The sequence below is a fragment of the Asterias rubens genome, chromosome 13 (assembly GCF_902459465.1).
Source record: "Asterias rubens chromosome 13, eAstRub1.3, whole genome shotgun sequence".
In the NCBI taxonomy this organism is placed as follows: domain Eukaryota; kingdom Metazoa; phylum Echinodermata; class Asteroidea; order Forcipulatida; family Asteriidae; genus Asterias; species Asterias rubens.
Window position 1 is genome coordinate 4,410,670 of NC_047074.1, and position 14,307 is coordinate 4,424,976.

The following is a 14,307-nucleotide window of genomic DNA, read 5'->3' on the forward strand; positions in this document are numbered from 1 at the left end:
AACGATGAAATAAATGTTAATCATAAACTGTCACTGCCCAATTTTTAAGCTGCTTAAAGCGGCAGAAAATAATGCTTAGCGATTCTCTGATATAAGCTGAGAAGGTCTGTTTATCATGTTTTGGCTGTACCGTTAGTCTGTTATTAATTTGTTGTTTTATGCTACTTTTTCGCTTAATAGTATACTTTAAACAATTTTGCCCGTGCCGAATAGAGCTACTTAAACAGACAATTTTGCTACCTTTAAGCAGAAGTGAGCAGGATACTAATCACAATGGTACGTGTGACACATGGTATTTGGTAATGGGAACAATTAAGGACAACATGACCCAAAACAGGATCCGCAAGGTTCGTTTGAGCATCTGCTCATATTCCGTACCTTATGCAGGCCAATGACACAACAAAGGGGGAAATAAAAGAACTCCACGTAGGGAAATTCTAAAGACTGGGGGTGTTCCACATGGAATTTTGTTGTACAAAGTCTGTTTGAAAATGTACGGAAACATATAGGAAAAAAACAAAAGATGTCTCTACATAATTTGAAAATGTGTGCCATGCAGAGTGCCGATACATTCGGCTTCAGGCTCCGTCCTCTCGTCTGTAAAAGCCCTGTCGTTCTCTGCTCTTGGCAGCCCTTTACAGTTTACAGCCAACGTTGATCGAGTATTGTCGAGTAACAATAGTAAGTATGTCCAAATAAATAACACAACAATTTGTATGTCTTTACCGTTGGTTTTAGACCAGACTAAATTTTTCCAACAGACTTTGTACAAAGAAGTTCCATGTGGAACACAGGAGATGAACAATGTAGTCATAATCAATACTTAAGTTTGAAAATTCCAACTAATCAAATTGTCATCTATACACACAAAACAAACTGACAACAAATACTGCGTTTTGGGATTTTGGGTTTTGGTTTAGTTTTTTTTTTTTTTCTTCCCCCCCCCCATTTTTTTTTTTTTGGGGGGGGGGGTAAAAACTTACAATTAAGTACTCACCAGTACTTATACATACTGATACAACAAGATATGATTATGAAATACAAAAGCAAAATTTTAATACGTTTCTTCTCAGCCGGGTATTGTGACGTCATAAATTTTGCCTGAAAGGCTGAATTTAAATTCCAATATCCGTTTGATGACCTTCTTTACGTTAAGATTTCATGTGAGCGAAACAAAATCGAGAACTTGATAATTGAATAATATGTTGTGGAGGCTATTAATCATTGTGAATGTTGCAGCTAAGAAGCTGTTCGAGCCACAGGCGTGCCAGTGCACCTTTGGCAGTCAGCCATGTCCACCGGCCACAGAGAGCACACAGCCAGCAATCAAAAGTGTTCCACTTTCCCTGAGAAAGGAAAACCGTAACCCTACCCCAGAGAAGAAAAAAAACTTGGCATGGAAATACTCGATGGCCTTGGCCGTGTGAACCGAAACCAGTACGACAGTGGTGAGACGCGAGAGCTTAAGGACATGCAACGCCCATGCATGCCACTCATTGACGTGTCCAAAAAGTTCAAGTACACACGCATTAGACTTGTCTTATTATGTTGTAAATTATATGTATACCATCGAAACGATATGATTGGTGAAAGTCTGGGTCATGAGTCTTCCATCAGCATGAGGTATGATTCATGTGCCTTTAAGCGTTGGCTCTTCAGCCCCGTCTGCCTTTTTTGAAGCTCCTTACCTGAAAGGGCGCATTTTTTTTAAAAATTACCGACGGAGCCTGTGAAGCATGAGCCAAGACCGCGGTTTTAAAAGGAGCTATAGTTTGGAAATAATTGAAATAATCGTTTTTTTTGTTTTTTTTCAATCACAATCTAAATTTGGTCAAAAACGAAAAGTGGCAGTAATCGAGCACAAATGTACGACATCAAGTGCTCCTTTCACACCATGTGGTCCAGACTAGCATCGTGGAAACCTCATGCTTTCTTATAAAAGCATGAAACTCAGCACAAAGGGGCCAACCTATTATGATATTATAGTAAGGTCATAGGCTCCGACCAGGGCCTAATTTCATAGAGCTGCTTAAACAAAAAAATTGCTTAAGCACGAGAATAGCTCGCTTATTTTTCACATGTTACTGGCAACAATTGCATGCCAAATACATTGCTTGTGACTGGGTATTTAGCTGTTGTTTACAATAGCATAACAATTGAGTGGAGTCTTGGTCGGTTATCTGATTTTACTAAGCAAGGATTTTTTTTGCTTAAGCTAAATGTTGTGCTTCAGCAGCTCTATGGATATCTGGATATTATACTCCGATAAAAACGGATACCCGCATCGCATCAAATATAATATTCTATAAATATTAATTTTGTTTTTTACCCATACACCGATGTGTGTTAGAACTTATACTCAGTACTTTCCTGAGTCCTGGGAAAAAATATCACAGAAAAAAAAATATCACGGAACGGACTCGGGAAAGTACCGAGTGTACAGTGCTAACACACATCGGTGTATGGGTAAAAAACATAACTAATATTCTTTATCCCCGATGCAAATTTAACATCTCTTGTACAGCTCTGTGAAATTGGGCCAAGTTACTTTAAAGGCAGTGGACACTATTGGTAATTGTCAAAGACTAGCCTTCACAGTTGGTGTATCTCATTCTCAACATATGCATAAAATAACAAACCTGTCAAGTTTTAAATCTTAGGTCTCGAAATCAAATTCATGGAAAATTTCTCTAAAACTATGGCACTTCAGAGGGAGCCATTTCTCACAATGTTTTATACCATCAACCTCTCCCCATTACTCGTCACCAAGTAAGGTTTTATTCCAATAATTATTTTGAGTAATTACCAATAGTGTCCTCTGCCTTCAAGACGTGCGCTTCAAATAAGGGGCTTCAATCAGAAGGACGGATCCCAAGCTGGAGTCCAAGACTATAAACGTGGTTTCGAAAAGGGACTAACTCACACGACATCAATTAAGCAGGGGTCCCTTGCTTAGTTTAAGCATGGTTGTGAAAAACTAAAAATTGTACAATATTATTGGAAATTTCACGTTATGAAAAGACAACACACGTTTGGACTGATCAAGGTCCCAAGTGAAAAATTGTCTTTCCTTTACAGACAGTATGATTGCTGCCTTGCACACGAGGTGCAATTTCGCAACCATGCTAAAACTAAGCAAGGGACCCGTGCTAAATGTCGTGTGAAAATGGCTTTAGTGTCAGTTTAGGTCTCTCTTATTCAAGATGGTGGGCATGATAGTAAAAAGGTGGTCATTTCGCAATATTATCTTCATTTCGGTTTACGGTTGTCTTTATAAAGTTAAAAGGGACATTTTAAAAGTGCAGGACTGTTAACCTCCCGTTATTTTTCAAGATCGCGGCTGTATTTTGGCCAAGCAGCATAATCGGGGATACTGCTTGGGTGCATGCTAATTTTATTGAGTTTAAAGGTCTTCATACATTTTTCATATTTTGCCTGATTTTGACTTTTATGTGTGGCATTTTATTTAAAGGCACTGGACACTATTGGTGATTGTCAAAGACCAGTCTTCTCACTTGGTGTATCTCAACACATGCATTACATAACAAACCTGTGAAAATTTGAGCTCAATCGGTCGTCAAAGTTGCGAGATAATTATGAAAGAAAAAACACCCTTGTCACACGAAGTTGTGTGCTTTCATATGCTTGTATTCGAGACCTCAAATTCTAAATCTGAGGTCTCGAAATCAAATTCGTGGAAAATTACTTCTCGAAAGCTACATTACTTCAGAGGGAGCCGTTTCGCACAATGTTTTATACTATCAACCTCTCCCCATTACTCGTTACCAAGTAAGGTTTTAGGCTAATAATTAATTTGAGTAATTACCAATAGTGTCCACTGCCTTTAAATACGCCATGTCCAAAATGACAAACATATAAAAATGGCGAACATTTGCTTGGGCTATACTATCTCGCACAAAAGTGAAAACAACAAACTGTTTATCAGCAACCTTGCAAAAGCAGCATACACATTTATTGTCTTAAAAATCTTCAACAAAAAGCAATAATCGCTACAATAATTATAACAACTGGCATTCTAAACATATTAACATAAACATCAAGATTCAAGCCCTCTGTCGGGTTATCGCGTTGCGTTACGAGTTTGAGATAGTAACGTCTTGGACCAATACTTACGTCGACTGTCCAAACTAATGTAAAGTGTGCAAAGAGCGTGTGAACTTTACATTTCTATATCTAGCAGGTAAAACCAATGTCACAAAGAATGATTAATGTCATGAGTTGGTACATTTCAAAAAGTGTTTTTCTGCATTCAACAGCAATACACCTGGTCGGCATTGCCGGAAAAAAATGTTTACTCTACGCATTACAGGCTAAGTCTGCCTCGATTGACGTCACGAACAGCGCCCTCTCGGGTCGGGGTCTACTCTTAAATTTGTAAATAACATAAGAACTCATTTTTCAAAACCTTAGCTAACTGTTTTTTCACATTCCACTCATCAAAACACATATATTAGTGACAAAAGCTTTATTTAAAAAAAATACCACTTCCAGGTGACTTTAAAGGAAACTAAATAATTATTTTAGTATTGGTAACGTATTAAAAAATTCTACTTCCAAACTAGTATAATGTAAATTATAATGACATTATGCAACAAACCAAGCCCACTTTTAGCTTCGATGTTTCTACGACACACATGTAAATTACGATTTATTTATTTTTTTTGTTTTATACTTTTTGATCGCAAATAGCATCGGGTGGTAAAAGTGACTATTAGACCCCCGCAAAAGGCGCTGTAAGTCTGATACTTTTAACAAATGTATTTCCAGTATGCTTTCATAGAAGAACGGCTTCCAGATCCAAAAGAGCGAAAACCCCAGTCGTTGGACACAAGTTCGGTCTTCATGGCACTGGTTGTTTCTCTCGACCCGGTAACAATTCCCACGTGTCTTCCATCTCCGATGACGTAACCTTCACTCGGAGACGATCTATACGACCAGCACGGCGCTTCTGTCAATAAAGTGGAGTTTGGGTTGCCCCACTCCCCTGCACCGATAGGGCCCGACATACCCCACCATCTGAATATATAAGAAGTTGGAATCAATGAATGAGTTAGCCTTCTGACGTCACACTTCGAGGCTCGTGAATAAAAAAGCGCCAAAGAGTGGCCAGCCTCTAGCTTAGGTCAATTCTCGTCCAACTTCTCCTTTTACCTACATTCATTTCACACACAGTCGAATCTAGTCTTGGTGCAAGACGTTTCTCGTTTCCTTTTCACACACACCGCGGCCAATTCACCGACAGCGCGCGCACCGACTCACCGCCCCGGAAGAAACGCCACTGCATGTTCATCCATGGCATCAATGGATCCAATGAAATCACTGGCTCTGAAAAGCAAATACCTGGAGTGCGTTTTGGCGGTCGTAAACCAATAACTGTTTCGGTTGAGTTGCCCATTGGTTAAGCACTGGCCACTGACCGAAACAGTTATTGGTTACGACCGCCAAAACGCACCCCGTCTCTATGAATGAGTCGGCCTGGTAGTTGGACTATTGGACGCTGGGTGGCAGCAGACTTTCCCAGGTAAACTTCCTTAGACCTTATCGCAAATACTCGGTATGTGCGTTGTGGCGTTGAATGAGGTGCATGATGGTCTAGTTTGATTACTAACTAGACCAGCATGCACCTCATTCAACAGTTAGCGCTTGCGGACTTGGTATTTGCCACACAGGGTTCGTTCGTTAAGCTTCCCTGGGTCGACCCCGGTGTGTGGCGGGTTTTTTTTTTCCAGGACGAACGTGGGTAATTATTTGCTCACGTTCGTCCTTGAAAAAAAAAAACGCCACACACCGGGGTCGACCCTGGGAAGCTAATCGAACGCACCCTAACTAGACCAGCATGCACCTCATTCAACAGTTAGCGCCTGCGGAATTGGTATTTGCCACACATTTCCAAGAAGAATGGATTTACCTGGTAAGTCTGCTGCCATCTACAGTGACTAAAAGTCTCAAGGGAGCCACGGCTACAGCTACGGCTAAATCACTGAACCATCATGTTTTTAAAAATAGGGCGTTCTTTAGCCGTTCTGATAGCCGTAGCCATATACGGACTCTGGGAAGTCTTGAACAAAATACTACACATACCTATAACAAAATGTATTATGCTAAGCAACACTGGCCAGCAATCATGGGGATTGAAAGTAAGATTGACTGAAAAAAAAATTAGTTCGGCTTTTTCCTATATTTTCTTTTTTTTTTATCTTTGGGGGGGGGGGGGCTTGGGCTGAGTGGTCCATGTCTTACCTATGCGGGACTGTTCCCCCGACTGCCTTAACCACATCTGCCACAAATATGTTGCATTTGTACGCGTCGCTCCCAGTATACCAGTTATAAGCTGCATATGTCCAATCAGTCCTGCCTGCATCTGCGTACTCCTTCGCCTTTTCGGCGATTTTTTGGGACATGGTTTTTGGTGGCTTGCGCTGCGCCTCTGCCGTGCCAACCTGTGACAAAGTAATATGATTTTAACATTGCTTTGGAAACGTAGCATTTCACGTCATGCGTAGTTGTAGCATGTTTTTGTTATTAAACACACTGTGTACAATGTTTCAGTAGTAAACACAAAAAGGTGTTTTTTGTAAAGCATAAAACTGCATAAGTTCTGGTCTGTGTTTGCTAGCGGGAGCATGGCATGACTCTCGAACGCTAGGTTGCAGACAAGGTAAGTCTGCTGCCACCTAGCGTTCAAAAGTCTCCCATTATGAAGTCATTCCCATCCTCTAGGTGCGGAAAAAAATTCCTCTAGGAATGACGTCACGGTTTATCACCAGTACCAGAGAAGGCAAACGATATGCACAGGGGGTATGTCAAACAAAATGGGCGCGAAAATTTAATCGGTTTTCCGCGTTTGCGACGTTCCCTGGATGCGGATGAGTTTGGGTTATAAAAGCGTTTGATATGGAATATAAATGGTGGTTGAAAAGCAATTATTTACTCAATGCCACCTTAAAATAGTGTGATTTCTCCTTTTACTTTGTGTAACACTGTCCCCCCTTTCGTAAATTAGTCTTCAATTTGGTTCAACAAAATGGCTGGCCGTGAGTTCACGAAATGGAAAACATGCACTGTCAGTGGAACTTTGTGTGGATCATCATACATGATTGTATTTAATCAAACGTCATTCCAATAATTTCATAACAAACGCGTTTTTATAGACTTTTGGGACGCTTGGTGGCAGCAGACTTAGCAGGTAAAATCCATTGTTCTCGATAATCTGCGCATGCTCAGAACTACGTAAACAATAACATTTTTACCTGGTGAGTCTGCTGCCACCTAGCGTTCCAAAGTCTCCCATTATAGGCACTTTAACAATAGACCGATCGCGCTACCAATGTTTACATGTGATCACGTGACCTATAGTGGGTATAGAAAAACACAGCTACACAGTAAAGACATGGGAAGACTCGAACCGATGGACCATAATTGGCTGTATTTTCAATAAATAAAACTTTTAACTAAAAACGGAGCCCTTTTTTATAAAGCTGAATATTGTGGCATTGATTTAAATCACATTAAGTTTGATGTTCCCAGTATTCTACTGTGAAAGAGGTTTCTTTGGAGAGTATGGTTAGACTACGTAAATTACTGAGGTTTGAGCCAGCTCACGCGCCGTGGATTTTGCGTTGTGCACGGCGTGAAGTTGGGCTGTGATAAGGGAGATCGCGAAGTTGTCCGACTCATAGCTGACAGCTACCCCTTCTAATAAAATATTTTTAGGGTGAAAATTGTTACAATGAGGGCAATGTTAAACCACACTTTCCGTGCTCAAACGTAAGGTCTCATGTTACAAACTCCGGAATATTCTTCAATGATTTCGAGAATTCAGTCCCTTTTTGAGTCACAAATTGCAACAGTAATCATGTCTTTATAACCCACGTTTGTATGCAGTACGCCATGTTTGTTTACATCCAATACCATAGAGTTATATATAAGCAATCCCTCGATGTCGAGATAGATTTGCTCCACAGAATGAACTAAGTTGTTAAATATAAACATAACTCTATGTCCAATCACTATAGGTCACGCGACGCACGGAGCGCAATCGGTATATTGTTATTGAAAGATCGAGGTTTGAAATATTGTTTTCAAAAACTTTGTGAATAATCTGTTCGATGTGCGTAGGTTGTGTGTACGCGCGCGCGCTTAGATTACGCGGAAGCCAGCTGGTTATAAACACTGGTCATTATCAAAAGTTTGTACACCCCCACGTGACGCGCTCTCCACCAATAGGAATAGCGAAACTGTCTGAGGTATTTATAAACGGGAAATAACAACTGGAAAACATGTCTTTGTGGTGATTCTATAGCAGCAAAAATGTTACAGTAATGGCACACATTTTTTTCAGGAGCAAAAATTGTGTTTGCTTGCAGCCTTCTGGTACAGAGACACCATACAGTGTGCCTGCAGAATTGAAGAAGAGGTACCACGATTTAACGAACCGGTGAATAGGCCTAAATTATGTAGAGGTGCGTCGTTTTGAAAACGTATACAGCACAAGGATGGTTTGTATTCACTTCAACAAAAGCAACATAGATCTGGCCTTTTTTTGCAGTTTCATTCAACACAAAGATGAATACCGCCAGCCGTACATAAACTTATCCTTACTCTATGCTTAAAGGCAGTGGACACTATTGGCAATTGTCAAAGACTAGCCTTCATCACAGTTGGTGTATCTCAACATATGCATAAAATAACTAACCTGTGAAAATTTGAGCTCAATCGGTCATCGAAGTTGCGAGATAATAATGAAAGAAAAAAATGCCCTTGTCACACGAAGTTGTGTGCGTTTAGATGGTAGATTTCGAGACCTCAAGTTCTAAATCTGAGGTCTCGAAATCAAATTCGTGGAAAATTACTTCTTTCTCGAAAACTATGGCGCTTCAGAGGAAGCCGTTTCTCACAATGTGTTATACCATCAACCTCTCCCCATTACTCGTCACTATGAAAGGTTTTGTGCTAATAATTATTTTGAGTAATTACCAATAGTGTCCACTGCCTTTAAAGTTCATAGGCCAAAATTCATGCGCACCACTTATAATCATAGTTCTTGGCCGCAAATTTCTATCTTTTTACGGTCGCAACTGCCAATCTTTCGAGTCAGAATGCTCAAGTTGGGCTTCGTAATCATTGGGTCTAAAAGAATTCTAAAAAAATAAATAAATAAAAACTCACCCAGCTGGTCAACACCAGTGTCAGTACCGCCAAGACTGCAAGTATGCGTAGAGCCATGGCAGAAGATGATCGAACAACCGACGAAATCAGGGGAATCTCTCTCACGACAATGACTTGAAAACTGTTTTCAAACGCGACAGCTCACGGTCAAAACAGTGCCTGGGCGAGCCCCCTGAGCCTCTTTATATACACTTTCAAGACTGTTTTTTAGTAGTGCAAACACATGAGCAAATTTTTTTTTTTTTTCACAGTAAAAGTTTCTTTTCCCACAAAAAACCCTTATATTTATAAATAGCAGTTTTAGATACCACTTACTGCTTGTCACGCATGGGGCCGTTTTCTTAACCCCTTGAGATCCGGGTTCGTGCCAACTAAAAAGCACAGTGAACTTTCTGTCTTCCTGCTCCCAGTTATGCTTAAAGGTGGGTATATCTATCTTTTGCAAAAATTGATGTTCATTTTCAAAATAAAACCGAATAGGCCTAGTCGACTACCCTCAATTCCTTTCCCACACCCCAAAGGCAACCAAGAACAGGGAAAAGGAAAAAAGGATAGACAAAGAAGAAGGTGGAGGGATGAAATCACATGGCATGAACAACATGGACCAGAACTGAAAAAGCAGAAAGAAAATCCATGGCATTAATACGTGAAGCGGGCTATCTTACGTACACTGGATTAACACAGGCGAAAAGTGATCATGATGATGATGATGCCACCACTGATAGTATCGAAGTCTTAATAGCGCACGTATCTACCAAACATGCGGTGCTGAGTTATACAAACTTTCAGAAAGATGGGTTATTGAAGTGATGAATTTTGAGACCCAATTAGTTAGCACCTTATAAAGGTTCAGAAGGTGCATACAGCAGCCACAGCCAGGAACACCGGGGCGAACCCCTTCTCTTTTCGATAAGTGCACTGGCTTCTTTTACATGCGTTACACAACACATGGAACCAACGGCTTACGTCCCATCCGAAGGACGAAGCAATGGTTGAGTGTCTTGCTTAAGGACACACGTGTCACGGCTGGGGATTCGAACCCACAATCTGCTGTTCAGAGCACTTTGAATTCGGTGCACTTAACTGCTCGGCCACGACACTTCCACTTTGCAAACACATCCTTTTGGGGAGTTGTACATACAAACAAAACTTCAATCCTCCATAGCCTATACCAAAGTCATCTAACCACACTCTAACTTTTCAAAAACGAAATTATCTCCGCTAACTTCAGGGCGAGGCGTCTTTAATTTCAAACAGAGGTTCAAAACACAAACACGCAAACCCGGCGGATACGCTCTCCATGGTTTCCGTTGGTTCCTACTATTCTTCTATTCACCAGGGTAGGGCCTATCACGCTGTTTTAAGCTATAAGTCCCAACTTGGTGTAAATCCTCTTGTATACAGTTCCAAGATCCATAACAGGGGGCCTCTTGTTTTTGCGAGGATACTGTTAAAGACACTGGACACTATTGCTAATTGTCAAAGACTAGTCTTCACAGTTGGTGCATCTCAATATATATATTGAATAAAATACCAAACCTGTGAAAATTTGAGCTCAATCGGTCGTCGAAGTTGCGAGATAATAATGATAGTAAAAGCACCCTTGTCCTACGTACATGTAGTTGTGTTCTTTCATAAATGCTTGATTTCGAGACCTCAAATTCTTAATCTGAGGTATCGAAAACAAATTCGTGGAAAATTACTTCTTTCTCGAAAACTCTATTACCTGTACTTCAGAGGGAGCCGTTTCTCACAATGTTTTATACTATCAACTTCTCCCCATTACTCGCTACCAAGAAAGGTCTTATGCTAATAAATATCTTGAGTAATTACCAATAGTGTCCATTGCCTTTAACTGTGGTTTGAATCTCCACCTGTCATTTTGTCTTATAAATTTTTGGCAGATCAGCTGTTTGCTAAATTCCAGAATGACCCTCCTCAAAGGTTGCTTTTTTGCCAACTGGCTTGCTGTCATCATTTTTCCCCAAAAGCATTCAGTTGACAAAACAAATAAGTCCAAACAAAAACATACACTGTTCAAAATAGTAAGGTTTACCTGCACGTTAACGCGAGCAAACACGTGAACGTGAACGTCAAAAATGATGTTGTTTCTAGGTGACGTCACCACTTTGGGCTTATTGCATGCTCACGTATGACGTCTGAACGTACGTCGTTCCTGACGCCGGAAAAATGGTAACTTCACGTTTAGATTTTAACAACACATTTTTCTGACGTTCACGTTCAAGTTCCTCCCTAACGTAAGCAAAAAATTGAATGGAAAATACAAATTCCTAATTCTAAAAATGGGTGAACAAATATTTTATGAAACGCTAGCCTTTTAAAATGTCCTGTAGGTTGCACCACTGTAACACTGGTATTTTGGGTATTGTTTTGCTTTGCGTGTGTGACCCATCTCGGCATAGTGTAAAAACCTACCTTTGCGTTCGTGTGGTCTCGCCCAAAAAGTTTTTAACCAGTTAGAGCACAGAAAATTCCCGCAAGTTTCTGTAATCGAGTCATGCTATACAAGGTGATTTAGTTGCGGTTGCTTTGTGTTTTTGTTTACTATTTACTTCGTTTAAAATCGGTTACTTTGTCCATACCTTTTGTATTTTGTTGTGGAATGTTGTTTGGAATGTGGTTTGTAAGGATGTGAGTGCGAGAAGAAATATATGGCAGATCTCAAGAACCTCTCGACAGAGGAAGACGTGGGTTTAAGTCTGGGTGTATTTGTGTGAGAGTGAAGATCGGTGTCAACTTTCCGAAGGCCTGAAACAGCAGGTTTAGTTTCCGATTTATTTTGTGGAGACAGCCACAACCAAAAATCGTTTCAAACCGACAAATTCAGTGTCGGAAGAACTCTTTTTCCCGTTTTGGGGAAAACCACAACACTCGGTACGTCTGAGTATCTCGCCAGTAACACAACCCGTGAGTATCTACTTGAATTATTTTATTGTGCTCTGTATCATTCAAACTATTTTACTTGGTATTATCTATGGTCATTGCATTGAAGTGTTTGTACCAACAATCGTTATTATTGTGTGTTCACCAAATATTTGCAGAACTAAAGTATCGAAGTTATTTTCGCCATGGTTGCCAAAACTGAGAGAGAATTTTTTTTTAGAGAACGGACCGTGGATATTCGTATCTCTAACCAAGAGTTTTTGGTAATTAATTTATTCCGAATGCTTGGGAAAAGTTTCCGTATGGCGCCACCACTTTTTCATTCGATATGAAATAATATAGTATCTAATTTACCTCAATGAGATATCCCTTTTTGTAAAAAAAAAAAAAAGGTGAACAAGCAGTGGCGCCATACGGAAAGTTATTGGTAAAAGAATTGAAGTTTTGAATGTTGTAAAAGAAACTGAAGCTGGAATACTCCATAAGTTGAGCTAGATTTAAGATTGTTTGAATCAATAAGAAAAGTCTGTTCTGGAGTTGAAAGCTCCTCCGTGATGAGGTAATGATACAATTGTTTACCAAATAGTGAATTAACAATGTGTGTATCATAAACGAACTTGAAGCTGGTATAACCCACTAAGATGAACTGAAGTTTAAGATTGTTTGAATCAGTAACCTCAAAAACCTGCCCCTCGTCGTGTGCCTGACAAAAGGACGTCAGGGCAAGTTCCCGGCAAAAGGACGTAAGCAATTTATGTTAAAATTTGTGTTTCAAGAATTATGAGTGGGAAAGTTTGGTAAACATGTTGCTATGCAAAAGTCATTCTAGAAAGGTTAAATTCTGCATGGGGAATGGGGAAACATGTCTTCAGGGCAATTCTAGCAAAAAAACTAACAAAAAATGATAATTTTATAAAGTCAGGAGCCATGATGTTGCTTACGTCATTTTGTTACTGGGACAAACTACTTTGTTTTCCCGGCAAAAGGGCGTAAGGCCTTACGCCTTTTTGCCGGGCACACGACGCTCTTATGTGTTCTTATATACGCATGGACTCATTGAGATCATTTAAAGGCAGTGAACACTATTGCTAATTAATCAAAATAATTATTAGCATAAACCCTTTCTTGGTGACGAGTAATTGGGGGAGAGAGGTTGATGGTATAAAACATTTTGAGAAACAGCTCCCTCTGAAGTGCCATAGCTTTCGAGAAAGCAGTAATTCTCCACGAATTTGATTTCGAGACCTCGGATGTAGAACTTGAGGTCTCGAAATCAACCATCAGAACGCACACAATTAACTTCGTGTGACAAGGGTGTTTTTTTTTCTTTATCTCGCAACTTCGTTGACCGATTGAGCTCAAACTTTCACAGGTTTGTTATTTTATGCATACGTTGAGATACACCAAGAGAGAAGAGAGAAAACTGGTCTTTGACAATTACCAATAGTGTCCACTGCCTTTAAAGTTTACTGGGCGTGCATGGTGATCACAAATTAGTTTACAGAACTGTCTCCGTCCCGGCCTGATTCCAGATTTTTTTTTGAAATACATTTTGTAGAATTTAACACTTATGTGATTATCTTGGTACTTAAAGAAAAATAGGGGTCGAACTTGTCGTGCATAATGAACAACCATAGAGAACAACGTAACGATCACGATTAGGGATAACTATTACTTCGTTGCATCTGAATCAAGTCAACTTTGTGTTGACACCAATAAATTATTTGTCACTAAAAGAAAAAATGAAAACACCAACATTTTGAACTTCAGTGGGCCTCACGATCGACCCTTGCAGAGTAGCTGGGATCACCACCTCCATCATACACTCTGCACATGTTATGGGGATAATTTAAATCACAGTGAAGGATATTCAACTCAACATTTTGTTAGGAACGAATATTATTCATGATCTCTTTTTACTAAAAAATCGCTTAGGCCCGCGCCCATTATGTCAAAAGGTAAGTACTTGTTGATCGCATCCTACTTGATTGTTTCTGCTTTTTTAACTGGTCGTCACACGCCAGAGCTGTGCCACGCTGTGTTGTTGTTACTACCCCCTCACACGTAAATATTATGTGGGACTGACTTTGGATGAGTGCATAATGTGGCGAGTTTGTGGTGCCGAGTTCACAGAGAGCTTAAAGGTGCCGAAAAAAGTACGTGTGATCGGCCGGGCCACCGCCGGTCGAGTCAGTTATGCATTAACACCAAAGA

At 40.1% G+C, this 14,307-nt stretch overlaps 1 protein-coding gene across 1 annotated transcript; it reads right to left on the minus strand.

Annotated features, from left to right (window-relative positions):
- Nucleotides 1-4,471: 4,471 nt before the first annotated feature.
- On the minus strand, nucleotides 4,472-9,395 carry LOC117298998. Its single transcript, XM_033782401.1, has 3 exons — nucleotides 9,190-9,395; nucleotides 6,262-6,461; nucleotides 4,472-5,037 (listed from the first exon to the last, which is right to left on the minus strand). Exons 1-3 carry the CDS (start codon nucleotides 9,244-9,246, stop codon nucleotides 4,770-4,772), a joined length of 525 nt encoding a protein of 174 aa, XP_033638292.1. The 5' UTR covers nucleotides 9,247-9,395; the 3' UTR covers nucleotides 4,472-4,769.
- Between the last annotated feature and the right edge of the window lie 4,912 nt (nucleotides 9,396-14,307).